The sequence below is a fragment of the Tachysurus vachellii genome, chromosome 6, assembly GCF_030014155.1.
Source record: "Tachysurus vachellii isolate PV-2020 chromosome 6, HZAU_Pvac_v1, whole genome shotgun sequence".
Taxonomy (NCBI): Eukaryota; Metazoa; Chordata; class Actinopteri; order Siluriformes; family Bagridae; genus Tachysurus; species Tachysurus vachellii.
This window is the reverse complement of record NC_083465.1, coordinates 11645416-11661091: the sequence shown is the minus strand read 5'-3', so window position 1 is coordinate 11661091 and position 15676 is coordinate 11645416. Positions and strand designations below refer to the sequence as shown.

The 15676-nt window shown below is 42.0% G+C and overlaps 1 protein-coding gene across 13 annotated transcripts in view; it reads right to left on the bottom strand.

The window, feature by feature from the left end:
- kiaa1109 (KIAA1109 ortholog) overlaps positions 1 to 15676 on the bottom strand; it is a 40425-nt gene that overhangs the window by 4108 nt on the left and 20641 nt on the right. For 2 of the 13 annotated variants that reach the window (XM_060872215.1, XM_060872217.1), the window contains exons 46-78: positions 14478 to 15196; positions 13854 to 14099; positions 13637 to 13730; positions 13175 to 13225; positions 11979 to 12185; positions 11565 to 11800; positions 11213 to 11457; positions 10893 to 10998; positions 10697 to 10794; positions 10386 to 10571; positions 10124 to 10292; positions 9364 to 9575; positions 9062 to 9260; positions 8907 to 8966; positions 8600 to 8826; positions 8135 to 8362; positions 7342 to 7472; positions 7134 to 7257; positions 6942 to 7051; positions 6750 to 6840; positions 5897 to 5971; positions 4884 to 5119; positions 4342 to 4545; positions 4079 to 4259; positions 3702 to 3894; positions 2938 to 3099; positions 2671 to 2810; positions 2265 to 2463; positions 1972 to 2175; positions 1694 to 1870; positions 1461 to 1598; positions 1123 to 1341; positions 889 to 1039 (exon numbers count right to left, since the gene is read on the bottom strand). In XM_060872215.1, coding sequence (XP_060728198.1) covers positions 889 to 1039; positions 1123 to 1341; positions 1461 to 1598; positions 1694 to 1870; positions 1972 to 2175; positions 2265 to 2463; positions 2671 to 2810; positions 2938 to 3099; positions 3702 to 3894; positions 4079 to 4259; positions 4342 to 4545; positions 4884 to 5119; positions 5897 to 5971; positions 6750 to 6840; positions 6942 to 7051; positions 7134 to 7257; positions 7342 to 7472; positions 8135 to 8362; positions 8600 to 8826; positions 8907 to 8966; positions 9062 to 9260; positions 9364 to 9575; positions 10124 to 10292; positions 10386 to 10571; positions 10697 to 10794; positions 10893 to 10998; positions 11213 to 11457; positions 11565 to 11800; positions 11979 to 12185; positions 13175 to 13225; positions 13637 to 13730; positions 13854 to 14099; positions 14478 to 15196 — 6018 coding nt within the window. The remainder of the gene's footprint in view (positions 1 to 888; positions 1040 to 1122; positions 1342 to 1460; positions 1599 to 1693; positions 1871 to 1971; positions 2176 to 2264; positions 2464 to 2670; positions 2811 to 2937; positions 3100 to 3701; positions 3895 to 4078; positions 4260 to 4341; positions 4546 to 4883; positions 5120 to 5896; positions 5972 to 6749; positions 6841 to 6941; positions 7052 to 7133; positions 7258 to 7341; positions 7473 to 8134; positions 8363 to 8599; positions 8827 to 8906; positions 8967 to 9061; positions 9261 to 9363; positions 9576 to 10123; positions 10293 to 10385; positions 10572 to 10696; positions 10795 to 10892; positions 10999 to 11212; positions 11458 to 11564; positions 11801 to 11978; positions 12186 to 13174; positions 13226 to 13636; positions 13731 to 13853; positions 14100 to 14477; positions 15197 to 15676) is intronic. The other 11 variants (XM_060872220.1, XM_060872223.1, XM_060872224.1 and 8 more) reach the window with 11 other exon arrangements.

The following is a 15676-nucleotide window of genomic DNA, read 5'->3' as shown; positions in this document are numbered from 1 at the left end:
TGCTCTGTGTGTGTGTGTGTGTGCGCATGTGTGTGTTCTCATTGACGAGTCAGCATACAGAGAGGAGGTGAAACAGCTAACTGCCTGGTGTAAATCCAACAACCTGTCTTTGAATGTTGCTAAAACTAAAGAGACGGTTGTTGACTTCAGGAGAGTAGAGAGAGACCACGCTACGCTGAATGGGACATGGTCACTCAACACCATCTCCATCACCTGAGCAGCTGCATCACTGTCTATTTTAGGAATTGCACCATCTCGGATCGCAAGACGCTGCAGCAGATAGTGAGGACAGCTGAGATCATCATTGGAGTCTCTCTTCTCTCTATCATGGACATTTACACCACACGCTGCATTCGCAAAGCCAACAGCATTGTGGATGATACCACACATCCCTCACGCACTCTCTTCACCCTCCTGCCATCTGGAAAAAGGTACCGAAGCATTCAGGCCCTTACGACCAGACTGTGTAACAGTTTCTATCCACAAGCCATCAGACTCCTCAGACACTGAACACACTCTATGTGGCTAGGACTAACTTACTTTAAGTCCTTAGTTCTGTGGTTTTTGTTTAGTTTCATTTCACCGTGTACTGCGTCAGCTATATATGGTTGAAATGACAATAAAAGCTTCTTGACTTGACTTGATTTCTATAGTAGCATGCTGACGAAAACAGATTTAAAAATATTTGTAATAAAATCTATAGTAACAGTAAAAGGCATAATATTCACAACTATAAATAGATAAAGTTATGTATAACAATATATACTTGTAATGAAATACAGTTTGTTAGTGCTGGCAAACTGGTGTGGTATAATAATTACTGAGTATTAAATGTGTATTAAAGTATAAATAAAGGAGGTAGTGTGTGGTTTAAGGTTAGGCTCATACGTGTTGTTGCCCATGACGTTGCTCATGTTCATTTGAACAATAAGCTGTTTGAGGTTGATGGCAAACACCACCAGTGTTTCCCACGGTGATCCTTGCTGTGCTGTTGCCTTGTTGTTACGGACAGATGGAGTAGACGTCTTCGTTACAGAGTCTGCTGGCAAAAACAACAACATTGTTAAGCAAATAACATTCACATGTGGAATTCACTAAGCAGAAACATGTTTTTAAAGCAACCTCTGCGGGGGGCGGAGGAGTCAGACACGCTGCGGGTGCGTCCTGTAGCAGGGGATTTGAGGTGTGTGTGGCTGGGTAGGGTGGACTCATTAAATACACTTGAGGAGGGGTGCTGGGCTGACTGGCTGTCCCATGTCCTAAAATAAGCCTTCCGGGTGGACTCAGGAGACAGGTGCTGGGCTACGCTCTCTGCAGAGTCTGGGGTTGCTGGGCCTGATGCTAAAAACACACACACAGAATTTTTGTTTTTCTTGTGCATACAAGCCTGACTCGAACTCTAAGTTATCAACACTTCTATGGAAACAAAATTGTAAGAGACGGAAAACATCATGTTTGACCTGGTAGATTGATGGTCTGATCGCCTAGGAACAGTCGTCTAGCAATGCTGCGACGGTACCAGGCCCTTGGGAAGGCCAAAATCTCACTAAGGCGTCTCATGTCGTACTTGAAGGAAGCCGAGCCAATATCACATACCGCTAAATAAGAACAGACACAAATCCCGTTTCAGATTTCAGAGTAAATTACAGTTCATTCTCACAGAACTATAAAAGACTAGATAGTGTTAATGCACCTGAAATGTTAATGAGGGTGGTGTCCATCTTTCCAGCCTTGCTGGCAACTGATGTGTCAAAAAAGGCAGGATATCCTGTACGCCTCATCCTGGACAGACTGACTTTAACAAACTCCAGGTTAATGGAGAGTGAATCCTTCCTGCCAGTCACAGATGTGCTTTCCTCTTCTACAGCTCCTAACACAAGCATATACAACAACTCTAGCAAGTGTTCATACAGATTTTCTAACTTCTATATGATTGACAAACGTAGAAACAGTTCTATATTATTAACTCACCCAGTGGTCCTGGGCCTGGTGGCAGTCCAGTCACAGCAGACTTCTGTTTGCCAGCTCCATATGGATGGAACACATAGAGGGAGAAATCTGACATGCATGCCGTGAAGCTCAGTCCAGAGGAGTTAGTGGCTGGGCCAGATAAATCGGATTGGCTACTGCTATGTCGACTCCGCCCCAGAGGGCTTCCCAAACCCAAGAATGGACCTGATAAAGACACCACTGGCTATGTTAACAATTCACCATAGAAATATACAAAATGACATACATCACCATGAGTAGCCAGATACACCTACCTTTGCTGCCAGGCATTCTGAGGTTACTGTGCATAGAAGGAGGCGTGGAAGAGGGTGTGTGCTGTGTGTCAGAAGGGTGGGTGGAGCCAGGAAATTCAAGCTCACCCCTATTGGAGGAGAAGACAAGGTCCAGAGAGGGCAGCTTCAGCATACACTCCACTCGAGACATAGGCAGACAGCTGAACCGGATCTGAGATGGCTAAATGAGAATATACACATCTGATTGTAACCAAAAAGTCACACAACAGCTAGGATGAAAAATTACTAAACAGTTTAAAAATTTTTGCTGTCTATATCCAATTTTGCGAAAAGCCAATAAGGATAATACTAACTCTTTACATATCCAGATGCACTTCCTCTGAAGCAAAAGGAAGGGCTGATATGACAGCTGCTTGCTTGTATTTACCTGTACTCTGACGTAGACAACCACATCCACAGGGAATGAGGAGTATGGGGAGGTAGAGGATGACACCAGAGAGACCTGAGACTCCTCCAGTGGATCCACAGAGTCAAAATGACCAACGTCCTCCTCTGGTGCACTCATTGCTGTTCAGACAAAACATTATACATTCATTTTTCTAATAACTGGATACTACTTAGAGCAGTATGAATACTACATACATAAACTAAAGTACACAATGTAATTCTGAATTGTTATATGTAATGTACATACTTGTATAGTTCCTGTCCACTGGGGTAATGGGGATGGTCTCCAGTGCTTTTTCAAGGAAGTCCAACAGGCATGGGCTAATAACCATTTCTTCTGGAAGAGTCTGCAGGGCCACCCATGCATACAACTTCGCAGTCTTCACACCACCACTTGCCTTGCCTTTAGCTACACAAAATGACACACATTAAGGACTTTTATACTTATACTGAGAACTGCATCTCATTACTTGCAAAAGGCCCCATGCTTTCTAAAGTGCAGGCACAAAAACACTGACACCGTTTAGCAGGTTTATGATTCCAGAGCCAGTTATGAAGGACTTCAAATCATACATGCACTCTTATCATGTGGAGCACAGGCTACTGATGAATTATACTTAAAAACACTGAGAGAAAAGCAAATGTCAAAGTGTTTCCTTCTGTGGCCTTCTTTGTTTAAAAACAAAAACTAATTTTACTCTGAATGAATAGAACTTCAATCTAAAGCAGTGCCATTTCATAAAGAAAAAGTATGTGGCATACTGAGCCATTCAAAAACTAACAAGACACACAGACACTGTCTAAGACAAGACATTACCCTCATAAATGTTTACAACAAAATACATTCGCTGGTAAAGGAGAGAAATAAATAGAGAAGCACTAAAGTAATGCAGAGATTAGCTGAACACTATGTGCTTTGCCATGCTCCAGGCAAACAGGCTGGGCTAGGGTACATGCACGAGGCCCGGCTGGTGCAAACATTGATGGGAACGAAATAAAAAGTATATGTACCTGAGGAAAGAGGAGGGGGAGGAGGGGAAGGAGGGGGCAGAAGTGTGTTAGACTTGCCAGGAGCCGTGGCCATAGGGCCAGGCAGGTCTCTCATACCATACAGCTTGGACTCTTTGGAGAGTGTTCGGGGTAATGATGAGCCTCGTGAGGTGTTGGGTGAGTCACTCCTTAGGGTCTTGGAGTTGTAATGTAGCTGTGAAGACATGGTTCACACATCTAATGAACTACACAGTTCAAGATAAATTAGAAAAAAAAAAGCAAAAAACCTTAGCCAAATTTTTTTGTGAAAGAAGTATTTGCGTTTAAAGCGACTGTGTTAGAATATGTGCCTGTTTACATTAACATTAATTCACATGCATGAATGTGTGGATGCTGACCTTAACGTCCACTCCAGGAATGTAAAAGATGGTGTTCTCAATGTCACCGCTCTTGCCTTGGAGAGAGGAAGGAACTCTCTTAGCACTCAGCATGCTGGAGCTGGAGGTGAAGTTGGGCTGCAGCTTCCGCCTCTTTGGAGGAGATTCCTGATCCAAACTACGTGAGCTTCGATCACAACTTCTACAGGTAGGAAAGAGAGGGCTTTCAAAACAGGCACCAATTCCAACTATGTACCCTCCTGCATTCTTTTAAATGTACTCACCTGCGCATTGCAATCTCCTCATGCTCTAGCAGCTGTATGTTTGGATGTAACACACATTTGCCACTGTCAATCTCCACACGTATATCAAGCTCAAAGTCAATGTTGCGCTCAGTGGGCGGAGCCACCGCTCCACGCTGAGGAGGCGTGGCCGGCCACCGCTCGCTAAACAGTGCTGCTAATGCTGATGACTTTTTCTGAGATGTTCTGGGAAACACAGTTTGCAAGTATCGAGTTATATTAAATTGTTCCTATACCTGTGAAACTATATAACCTCAAATGTACTTTAGAAATCGTTTTGCAACATCGTCATGCAGCACATTTTTGTAGATTCTTTATTTCAGACATCTGTTTCAGACCACTGTTGGAACACCGGTGAAATTGCATATGCAATATGAATTTTAAAGAAAATGGAACAGCAGAGGTCTGGGCTTGGTTGATAAGTTGGGGGGAGTTGTGGGACTGCAGGCAGAACTGGACTATAAAATATAGTCTAATTTTTTTTTTGTTAAATGTTTTTAAACTCTGTTGAGTATGGAGCTCACCCTGGACGGCGAGGGTAGCTGTGTGCTCGCTCACGGTCAAACTCATCATCTTTGTCAGAGTCCTCAGATGAAGAGGTGGACAAGTCATCACGGCGACTGTCATCGGGCTGGAAGGGAATGCTGGGTGAGAAGACTTCAGGTGTGTTGGGTGTACTGAACACTGTGCTTGATGGATAAATGCGGGTGGAATCGTCAGCGGCGACAGACAACAAGTCCATCTCTGTCTCCTCCGGGAACTTTAACAACCAGTGAGAGTCAACAGTCAGAGCATCTACTCATCCACTTACCTAGCTATTCATCGAACAGACCATAATCATTTTTGTCAGTCTTTTCAATGATCCGGCAGTTATCTATAAATCCCTCCATAATGCTACAAATGATAGTGGCCAATAAAGCAAGTTCTGGTAAGGGACACAGCCAATTATTTTGCATCTACCGGATTTTGCTGTATTTAAACTTAGTCATATTCTGCCTTCGAATTCAAACCTGAAATCTAACAAATAAAGTGTACCCATGTACAAACAATCATTATGTTCCGATATTATATTGCAAAGCCTCAATTACACTGTGATAATTACATTATCAATCTATCATTAAGCTTGTTTTAAGAATCTAATATATACTAATGGTAAGTAAATCTGTTGACCTCCAATAACCATGTTAGTATCAGAGAAAATGTCCTTTTCCCAAATTCATGCACCTTTTGCAACCCAACGGAGGAGAGAGGGATGAAGCAGTGAAAAGACAGACAGATGAAAAGAATGATATGATCAAATAGAATAAGAGAGCGATGCACCAGATATGAAACGAGTTGTAGAAGAGATGTAGAAGACATTAACACAATGTATTGTCTGTGTGTATTTGAGAATGTAAAAGAAAGACATTTGTGTCATGTAACAGACAGGAAGAAGTAAACCAGAAGCCAGGCCAGATGTACTGCAGCTCCATTTGTACTATGCAGAGCTCTTCGATTCGGTTATGGTTATAAAGTGATTTCCACAACAAGGCAGTACCTTAAAGACAGAGTCAGCTGGACTCTGGGGGGGTAGAAGTGAAGTTTGTAGGGTGTCCAGGGCCTCATTACTCATCTTAAAACATAAATGAATGCATAAAGAACGAATTGAAAATTAAAATTCTAGGTGTGTTCCTGTGTATGTGCATGTGCAGGAAAGGCTCTGGCAACAAAAACAATTATAAAAAGAACCTCTCTGTCCATGACACATGCACAGGGTCAGTAAATGTATAGCTAAACAAAAATCACAGGAGGAAGAAACATGAGTATGTGGAGAAAAACACACAAAAAAACAGTGGAATGTGGTGTTCTACTAATAAGTGATGTAATCATGAAGACACAGAATCTTTTACAGCACACAGTGATAATGTACAGTAAACACTTGAAAACTCACACAAACACGCACGCACAGAGACACGCACGCACAGAGACACACGCACGCACGCACAGAGACACACACACACGCACAGAGACGCACACACACGCACAGAGACGCACGCACAGAGACGCACGCGCAGAGACGCACGCGCAGAGACGCACGTGCAGAGACGCACAGAGACGCACGCACACACACGCACAGAGACACACGCGCAGAGACGCACGCGCAGAGACGCACGCGCAGAGACGCACGCGCACACACAGACGCACGTGCAGAGACGCACACACACGCACAGAGACGCGCGCACAGAGACGCGCGCACAGAGACGCGCGCACAGAGACGCGCGCACAGAGACGCGCGCACAGAGACGCGCGCACAGAGACGCGCGCACAGAGACGCGCGCACAGAGACGCGCGCACAGAGACGCGCGCACAGAGACACACGCACGCACGCACAGAGACACACAGATACACACTACCGTGTCAATACTGAAGGTAACCCTTGGCCCCGGAGATGCAGCTTCCACTTTAATGTCCGGCAGATCATCCACATCTCCAAGTCTGGAACTAACACAGAACAGACACAAATATTCATTCTTCACAAAATACATATACTGTATGTATATGAAAGTTCAACAGGTCAAGCGAATATATCAAAGTGTATATACCTCTGCCTCTCTATTCTCTTCATGGCTGGTCTACCTGCAGCTGAGATGCTCTTTGACCGGTTGTAACTGGGCTTGTATCCCAAACCCCATTTATCCTTCAGAGATGCAGCCTGAAACATTGATTATAGTTGTTTGTTTGCTGAGAGTGCGTACACAGGAACAAGCTGTAATGGCTAATGAAGGTGTCCTCACCCTCATGCTGGACCGACGGAGTTTTTTGCGCACATCACGGCGGATATCGTTTACTGCAACCGATTCCAGCTGTTGGTAGCGCTGAATTTCCTGATTTATTGTGCCTTCACTCGCGCCAAGTTTCCTTAGAGAGAGAAAGACAGAGTGTGTCCATTTATGCATCAAAATTACTGGTGGGTTTGCCTTATTGATTGCGTAGATGTCTTACTTAAGGTCGTCAATGACTTTAGCTTGCTCATTAAGCTCTCTTATATCCACCAGGCGTTTGGTGAATTTCCGCCCTCGGGGATCGATGATCTGATTACCCATTACAGCCTGTCTCCGTGGGTCAATGGACTCCTGGATAAAGAAAAGGATGATCAATACTAAGTAAGTATCAAAAGCTCCACTTTCAAGCGCATGCATGCATAAAGAATGCAAAACCCAAAAATCACAACCCCAGAGCTGAACACAATGCTCCTTATAAGGCGCATGCTGGAGCATTTGTCACACACTTATCAAACCACCAAACAACAATCAAAACGGCAGCACACTCCACAAACACTGATTACCGAAATGTACTCCATTCACACACACTCTCAGTAAAGCATACCCCTTTGACCCTCTAAAATTGGTGGGAAAGGTGAACCAAAACAAGGTTGGTCACCAATTTGTCAGAATGAGAAGGGTCAGATGTCAGAAGAGTAAGAAGATCCAGAAAAGTCAAACCTGCCCCTACAGCTCCACTGTCTGGACACCCTCAGTGCTCATTGAATTTCACTTGAGAAGAGAATTCAAAAATAGCAAAAATATCAAAAAAATTTCCACAGGTCCAAAATGGAGTTGGTACCACAAAGTCATTTGACTATAATGATCATTCCACGTGTGTTTTTGATTGAGTTTAGTTTTCAAACAATCTTCCACCCGAGAACAACGCAGATGCAGGGGATAAAGATGCAGAGTGAGACAGGTCAAGAGAGACAAAGCGAAAGTAAGCTAGCTGAGAACTCTGTAGTACATACACAGCCCCATGATAAGGGTCTAGGGTGTCTAGTTCTTTGTGCGCTGGCAGAAGGAGGCAGTCGCACACTTCTCGACTTGGCACGACTGATTGAGCTTGCAGTGGAAGCATCCCGATACACAGTGGGTGATGAAGGTGATAGTGGGGACAGCGTAGGGTTAAGACCCAGAAAGCTGTTCACCAACCGCTTCCTGAATGAGAGTCTGGGGCTGCCATCCCCTTCCACACACTGTAAACAATGGCCACACAAACAGATACACCAAAACACACTTCTCACAAACATAAATGCATTGAACCATGTTTTGAATAGTGCACACAGAAAACTAATGCAGAGTGCAGCTCATACAAATTCCCACATCACTGTAACCACAGAGGGAGAAGATTAGCATCAAAGCATCAAATGAACTGAATACATGTGTGACATCCACCAGAACCAGTGCTGTTCCAAAAGACCTGATGCACTGACCATGTGGACGGTGGGGGACATATCGTCACCCTCATCCTCATCTGACAGGTCAGCCATGTTTTCTGAGTTCAGATCTGCGATGTCATCCACGTCCTCTTCAAAAGTCAGCGAGGTGAGTGTATTACCCAGGGCGTTGAGGCGCTTGCCGATATTGGGGTCCATGTGCACGTCTATCCCGCACATCTTCCACAGAATATTTAGTGTCCATGTTCCTGCACTGTTGCTCTCTGCACAATGAATAGTTTGTACTCAGAAAGATTACATGCAAACAATACAGGCAACACACATCTAACATAAATATGCCTACCTGCTGAGGCTTGGCCTGTAGTTCTTGAGCAAACTTCATATGTACCATCAGGAACAACACCTGAAAACACAGAGCTCATTCATATCTATTCTAATCTATTCACACAGTTTTTGTTTTACATTTACAATATAAAGCATTGTTGTATTGCAACTCACAGGCATTGATGACCAGATCCCCTCTGACTTCAGGCTTCCAGTCATCCCATGACATCTCAAAACCCTCAGCAAATCTGATACAGAAGTTCTTAAAGTGTCCTTTACTGACCAGAGACTCAGACGAGCAGGCTGTGATCAGAGTGCTTTCTATAGTCAGAACCAATGCTGAGCCAGCATCAAAATCCAAACTATGATTAGCCTGAAGGACAACAGTTTGAATGAGAAAAGCGTTAATAATAATCATTTTCATCTTCAGAACAAAAATTAAATTGTGTGAAGGGTTTGCTGTGTCTGGAGTTTACCGGTGAGGTGCTAGTGATGGGCAGACAGATGCCCAAGTCATTGACTGTCAGCTGCAGGAAGAGTGTACTAAAGGCCTGAACACTAGTCTGCTGGATCGCAGGTAGCTTGTCAACCACCTCTTTAGTGGCCATGTGGATATCAGAGTTTAATGCCAGCCGCTGCTCCTTCCAGTTATCATATGCTGCCTTATAGTTTAACCAGAACAGTACAGCTGAAATTCACAGTGCAAAATGTCAAATATCGAACCCATCATATAGAACAGAATTTTAAAAGCAAACAAGGAATAGATTTGATCATTTTAAAGCCACCATGTGACCGTGAAAAAGGAGCCAGGAAAATGAATAAATTTTCTACTTCACATGCTCACAATAACATTTAATGTAAGAGTGTCTAATAAAAACACGCCACCCCACCTCCCAAATTCTTTAGTTAATAGTTAGCTAACAAATACTAAATGTCTATCGTCCTCTGATTTGTTTCTAGTAATTTACTGAAGCTTGAAAAACTGATCCACGACTAACATCCACTATTCTGCATAACCTATTTGTTCACAAATCAACATTAAAAAGAAGCTCAACAAACCGTGGAAATTTAAGAACGCTGAACAAATAGGTGAATCCATCAGCAAATAGTTTACCGTTAAAGTCACAAAGTTAAACAAAACATCCACATGCTTATAGTGGAAAGCCTGCATAAATAAATAGTAGTGTGGGATTTTTAAGTTGTGTGGAAAGGAAATTTAATTAAAAACAGTTTTACCTCTGTCAAATGCCACTGGTTGGGCAAACACTATTGGCCGATTGAGTGTGATAAGCACGGCCTCTTTGTCAGAGCAACTACTGATCTCCTCCTGGAGAGCATTGCGCAATCCAATCCGTGTACGAAAATATGCCACTTGATGAAAATCAGACCCTGCCTCCTCATAGACCTAAGATGGAAAGGAAAGGCAATTAAGGCGTTGTAATTACTGTACTAATTAAGTGTACATTTCTGGAGCAGTACAAGTGAAAATGAAGAAAACCTGGTGTTTAACAATCTGTCCAAGTGCAAGATTCAAATCCACTTGACATTTCCCAAACAGCTTTAGGTAGCTGCTTCCAGTGGGCGTGGACTTGCACTGAATTCGATTGGACAGTTCCAGCTCAATCAAACCAGTCTCAAATCTCACAGCTCTCATAGAAGGAGTGGTGGCTGTCATCTGGATTCCCTAAAGTTAGTCACATTATCACTGTTAATCAAATGCTTTACTGTCGTTCATCAGGATCACACTTATAGATGTAGTCAAATGATTTCAACTGAACAAGCTCTGTGCTGGATTAAAAATTTTTTTACCTTAAACATTAAGTTGAGGGAATAGAGAAGGATCTTAGGTTTGTCCCCATCAGCTAACAAATCATGTTCATTCCACAAGGGAATGGGCTGTTCAACTCCTGCGTACACACACACACACACACACCATGTTTAATATTTCATTTCAAAATCAATTAATCATATTTTTTTATTATTCTTGATCATAACATCTGGGTACCTGAGACTTTTTGGATGACCTCGTTAACTTCCTTCATGAAAACCCTCTGAAGGAAGACCAGGTGATTCAGCAGGTCTGTGGTTAGGCTATGCTCAAATGAGCCGATCTGACAGATAAAAAAACAAAACAAAACTGAGTGCCATGTTTACTGAGTGCCGAAAATACATCTCTATGTGCATGTGATGTGCATACTGTATAACATACTCTCTCCACACAGCTTTACCCATCTACTACTAGGTATTTCAAAATAAGCTTGATAGATAATCATTTTTATGGACAGACATTCTGCACCTGGTCATTTTACATGGAAAATTGCTCACCTCAGCCACACAACGCAGATAGTTGCCCTGCAGATAACTGCCGTGTTTGGTTGGCATGTCATCAGGGGCCCAGGCTGTATCGCTGTGGCCCTCATGCTCCTGTATGATGTACTCTCCAGACATGGTAACTTGTGGCAGGGTAAGGCTGGCTGATGGAGGCACAGAAGTCACATCGGCTGGGGACAATTTGGACTGGAAACACAACTTATGACTGGGAAGCTCAAATGTGAACCTTGTCTGTGCACCTGCAAACCAAAGCAGAATATTAGACTAACGTCTAGCCTGATAAACATAAAGGAAAATGTGAAAAATGCAATACATTCATTTATTTAGAATATGCCATTGCTTATACCAGTCATCCCATGGCTCTTCATTCTGCCCATCTTGTACTCTGCTTTGAGCGAGGGTAGCAGGGCCGCACCAATAGTGATCCCATCCAGCATGGCACTGAACTTCAGGACAATTGGCTTTTTCTCCAGTCCTTCAGGCAGCTGTGGATACTCAGTGGCCTCCACTGGAGTTTGATTAATACTTGAGGCTTTATCAGATGGCTGAGGGGTAGGTGTTTCTTCCCGATTTGGGGGTGGGCTATAATAATAGATCTAAATTAATATCAGCAATAGCATGTAAAATAATATAAAGACGCAGTGAACCATTATCAATATTAATTTACAGAATTAATGTAGATATAATTAGAATAGATCATTTAGGGTGATGCACACGCTAGTGGACTGAAGTAAGAGTCCTCTTCTTGCTTTCTACTCACGGGTTAGAGGGCTGGCGGATGAGGTCGGAGATCTGTTTGGAGAGCTGGTGAGAGCTGCGGACCATCATGCTATGAAGGGTTGCAGGGTGTTGTGGGATATTGATCATGATGGCACCCACTTTAAACACAGCAGCATTGTTTGTTTTCAGCCCACGCTGCGCACTGTAGAGAGCCTGAGACTTAGCGATGTTGCACTTCACCACAGTCCTAAAACACAGCAAACACATCAGTAATTAATGATGTAAAAATGTATAAATCTATAGCCAGTGCTTGTATCTCTTAATTAACAGATGATGGAGTTTATGCATCATTACTGTCTGCCAACAGAGAACCATGATGAAGCAAATGAGGAAAAAATGAAAGATGAGAACATGGGCATTTCACAGTCCTACATGTGTGATGGAAAATAGTCAGTTAGTACACAATGATGAAAACACAAAGTGTGAAGGTTAAAGCATTCCATGCATTATTCGTAGATCATTCAGCATATAATGGCTGAGCTCTGTTTTAGCAGTTTTAAAGACTATTAATAGTGTATAAAATATAAAATATAAAAGTTACTAGCAAAAAAAAATTGCCTGCACTCATATGCCAGAGTTTCTCTCATATTAGAATATCTGGACTGAAAAAGATATAGTTATACCACTGACATGTTAAATCTGTTACTTATGATCAATTATTTAAGTCTTAATATATATTAAGTAAAGACACTCCCATTAAAAATCAACAATCTAGAGGCAAACTAATGCATTTCCAATACATACTTTAGAAAGTAAATAGTCCTAGCTTGTGTATTTATACTTTACCACTTATACATTATTAGAATACCTGTAACTGAACCATAACCAAAGCCTTATCTAACAGAAAAATCAATTATTTGAGAACATTTTACTTTCGCTTGGTCATTTATACTACATACGGGACAAAACGCTGACCTTTTTACTCTGAAACAAGCTAAGAGTGAACTGAACTTTCTACCATTCACAACTCATTCTAGTTGACAACTCTGACACTATTAGACAGACTTAGGCAGACAGCTGTATTAGATAGGCTACTAATTGCATGAGCCTTTTTTATTTAATTTTTATTTTTTTTAAAAACAGCCATGAATTAATTCTAGTTATGGAGTTATGTCAGGTTGTATTAATGGTTATGGGGGAATAGGCAAGAGATACAATGGAACGGCAGAAACATACAGAAACTCTTGCTTGGCTGTGCTGGTAGGGGAGGTTGGGAAATCCTCCAGTCTGCCAGTGAGAGAGGCAGAAAAACAGAAGTTTCCAGACAGGTAATTTAAGAATTACAAAAATGTTTCCAAGACAATTGATCCAAAAATTACATAATAGAAAAATTACAAAAGAAACTAAAGTGAAGCCATCAAACAATACAAAAATGAAAATACTGCATTATAGCATTTTTATATAACAGAAAATTCATTTAATTTTTTTTTTAAATCAATATAAGAGAAGAAGTGTCAGGAAAAGTAGGTTTTAATAAGTATGGATTTGTTGATCAGAAGAAAAAAAGTAGATCGTAATAAGAAACCGCCGATCAATACAGAACGTTAGCAGTTAGGTTGAAACTTTCAAAGTCAAAAATGAAAATATATTGTTCAGGGGAGAAAACTGTGGTAAAAGAAAGCTGTAACTGATACTGACTGGATGTCTGGTGTAATGCCCTCCAAAAGCACGATGTTTACACCACCAATATGGGCTGATGCACATGTTTCTGTCATTTTCTGATGAAGAATGTCTAGGGAGAGAACAAGATGTTTTCAAGTGTGTGTGGTTTCACAGAATGAGTCATTTGTACAGTCACTAATTTATTAATACATATTATTATGTATTATTATTAGGTATTTTTTATAGCCATTACCCTTCATTTTCTCCTTCATTGTGAAGCTCCCATGTATTTTTTTTAGCTCTGCCTCCATGGTCAATCCTCCAATGTCTGCCTCCAGGTGTGTACGATTCACCATGCCCACACCAAACACTATGAGTGTCACATGCTGAGGTTCTGAGCTCACCAAACTCCGTCTACGTCCCGTCCTGTTTGGTGGGGTCTCTGTCTCTGACTCAAACACCAGCCGACACGGAGGCTCTGCTGGGCTCCTCCCACCAACTAATAGGAAGAAAAAATATTTAATATATATTTAAAATAGAAAAAAAATAAAGAAAGAACGAACCCACTTTATCATGTGAAATTCCTTGTTCTTTTCTCAAGTTAACATACACAACTTAATATAGCAATACAACTGGAAAATTTAGTTTCGCTATCAATATATCTTAATAAACTCAACTAGACGCAACATAAATGACATTTATGTAAAATGATACAAAACTGTTGCATGCTCAGGGAGATAAAAGATAGGAAATTACATGTGCCTTTAAGTGAATGTGCCTTAAGTGAACTATTATTATAATTTTAATAGTTAAAACGTGTCATTTGAAACCAAGTAGTGAACAAAAGGGTGTCAGATGCAAAAGTGCTTTGCCATACCTGACAGCATATTCTCCTGGGTCTTCTCCAAAATCCCGGTAGGATCTGAGATGAGTGAGTAGAAGTTTAATAGTTTGTACATGTTTTGCCAGCACTCAGCCGATGGCTCGCTTTGCTCTGACACTGTAATGGAGTCAGAGTCATCCATCTGATTGGTCATGTGATCGGCGGCATCACGTGACCCCTTGCGTGAGACTCGCGACGTGCGCCTCTCTGACCTGGCCAGGGAGCTCCTGCCACGGGGCTCTCGGTTTCTGGTCAGTGTGTCTGTGGCAGACCCTGGGACAGTCCTTTTGCTCTTCTGTGTACCAATCCGAGTGGCACCATTAAGACTGCCCCGTGAGCTGCGGCTGAAGTCTGAGGAGCGAAAATGCCCGTGTGGGCGTGTCTTGAATGCAGGTGTGGGTGAGGCTGAGCCAGCCGTGTAGCGGCTCAGCTTGATGTCTGTCTGTGTGGCTTTGATGTTGTTAATCATGGTACTGAATTGATGAATGAGGCGGACCAGAGCCATGTCCACATGTTGCCGAATGGCCTGACATGCCAGCGTAAAATGGCAGTGGACGCTGGCCTGAGGTCGTCGGTTCAACTCATGAAAGGAAAGTGCACTGGCTGATGAGGTTGAGGACATGCACTTCTCCAGTACCACTGCGTTCAGGCAGAATGTCTCAATCATTAGGGCTGGTTTAAATTCCAGGGGTGGCAGGTTCACAGTTACCTGCCTGTGACAGACAGAAACACACACGCTTTACTAGTTTCTTTCCTAAACTAGGGTTGGGCAATATACATTATGTTATTGTTATTATGTATGGAGAGATAGAAATATATAGATATATAGATATTAACAAAATGATGTACACCATTACCTTTTAACCTTTGTACAATTCATACTAATTTGATTTAAACATAAGATTAATAAGATCCATTTAAATATATTTTTCTTTTTGACAGGCATAAAAAGTACATAATAAAGTTACAAAAAAAAAAAAAGTTTATGTTTGACAATCAAGTAGTGTTGTGCCACAATCCATTAGGGAAACAAAAGGTAAAACATTTCTGAGTACCCATTCTGTAATTGTTTAGCAATGTCAAAAGCATAAACTAGATTTTAAATCAGCACCTGTAATAATCAATGTGTGTTTGCAATCCATCACATACACCACTACTCTGAACCGTTTTTGACATAACCAACAACACCGATA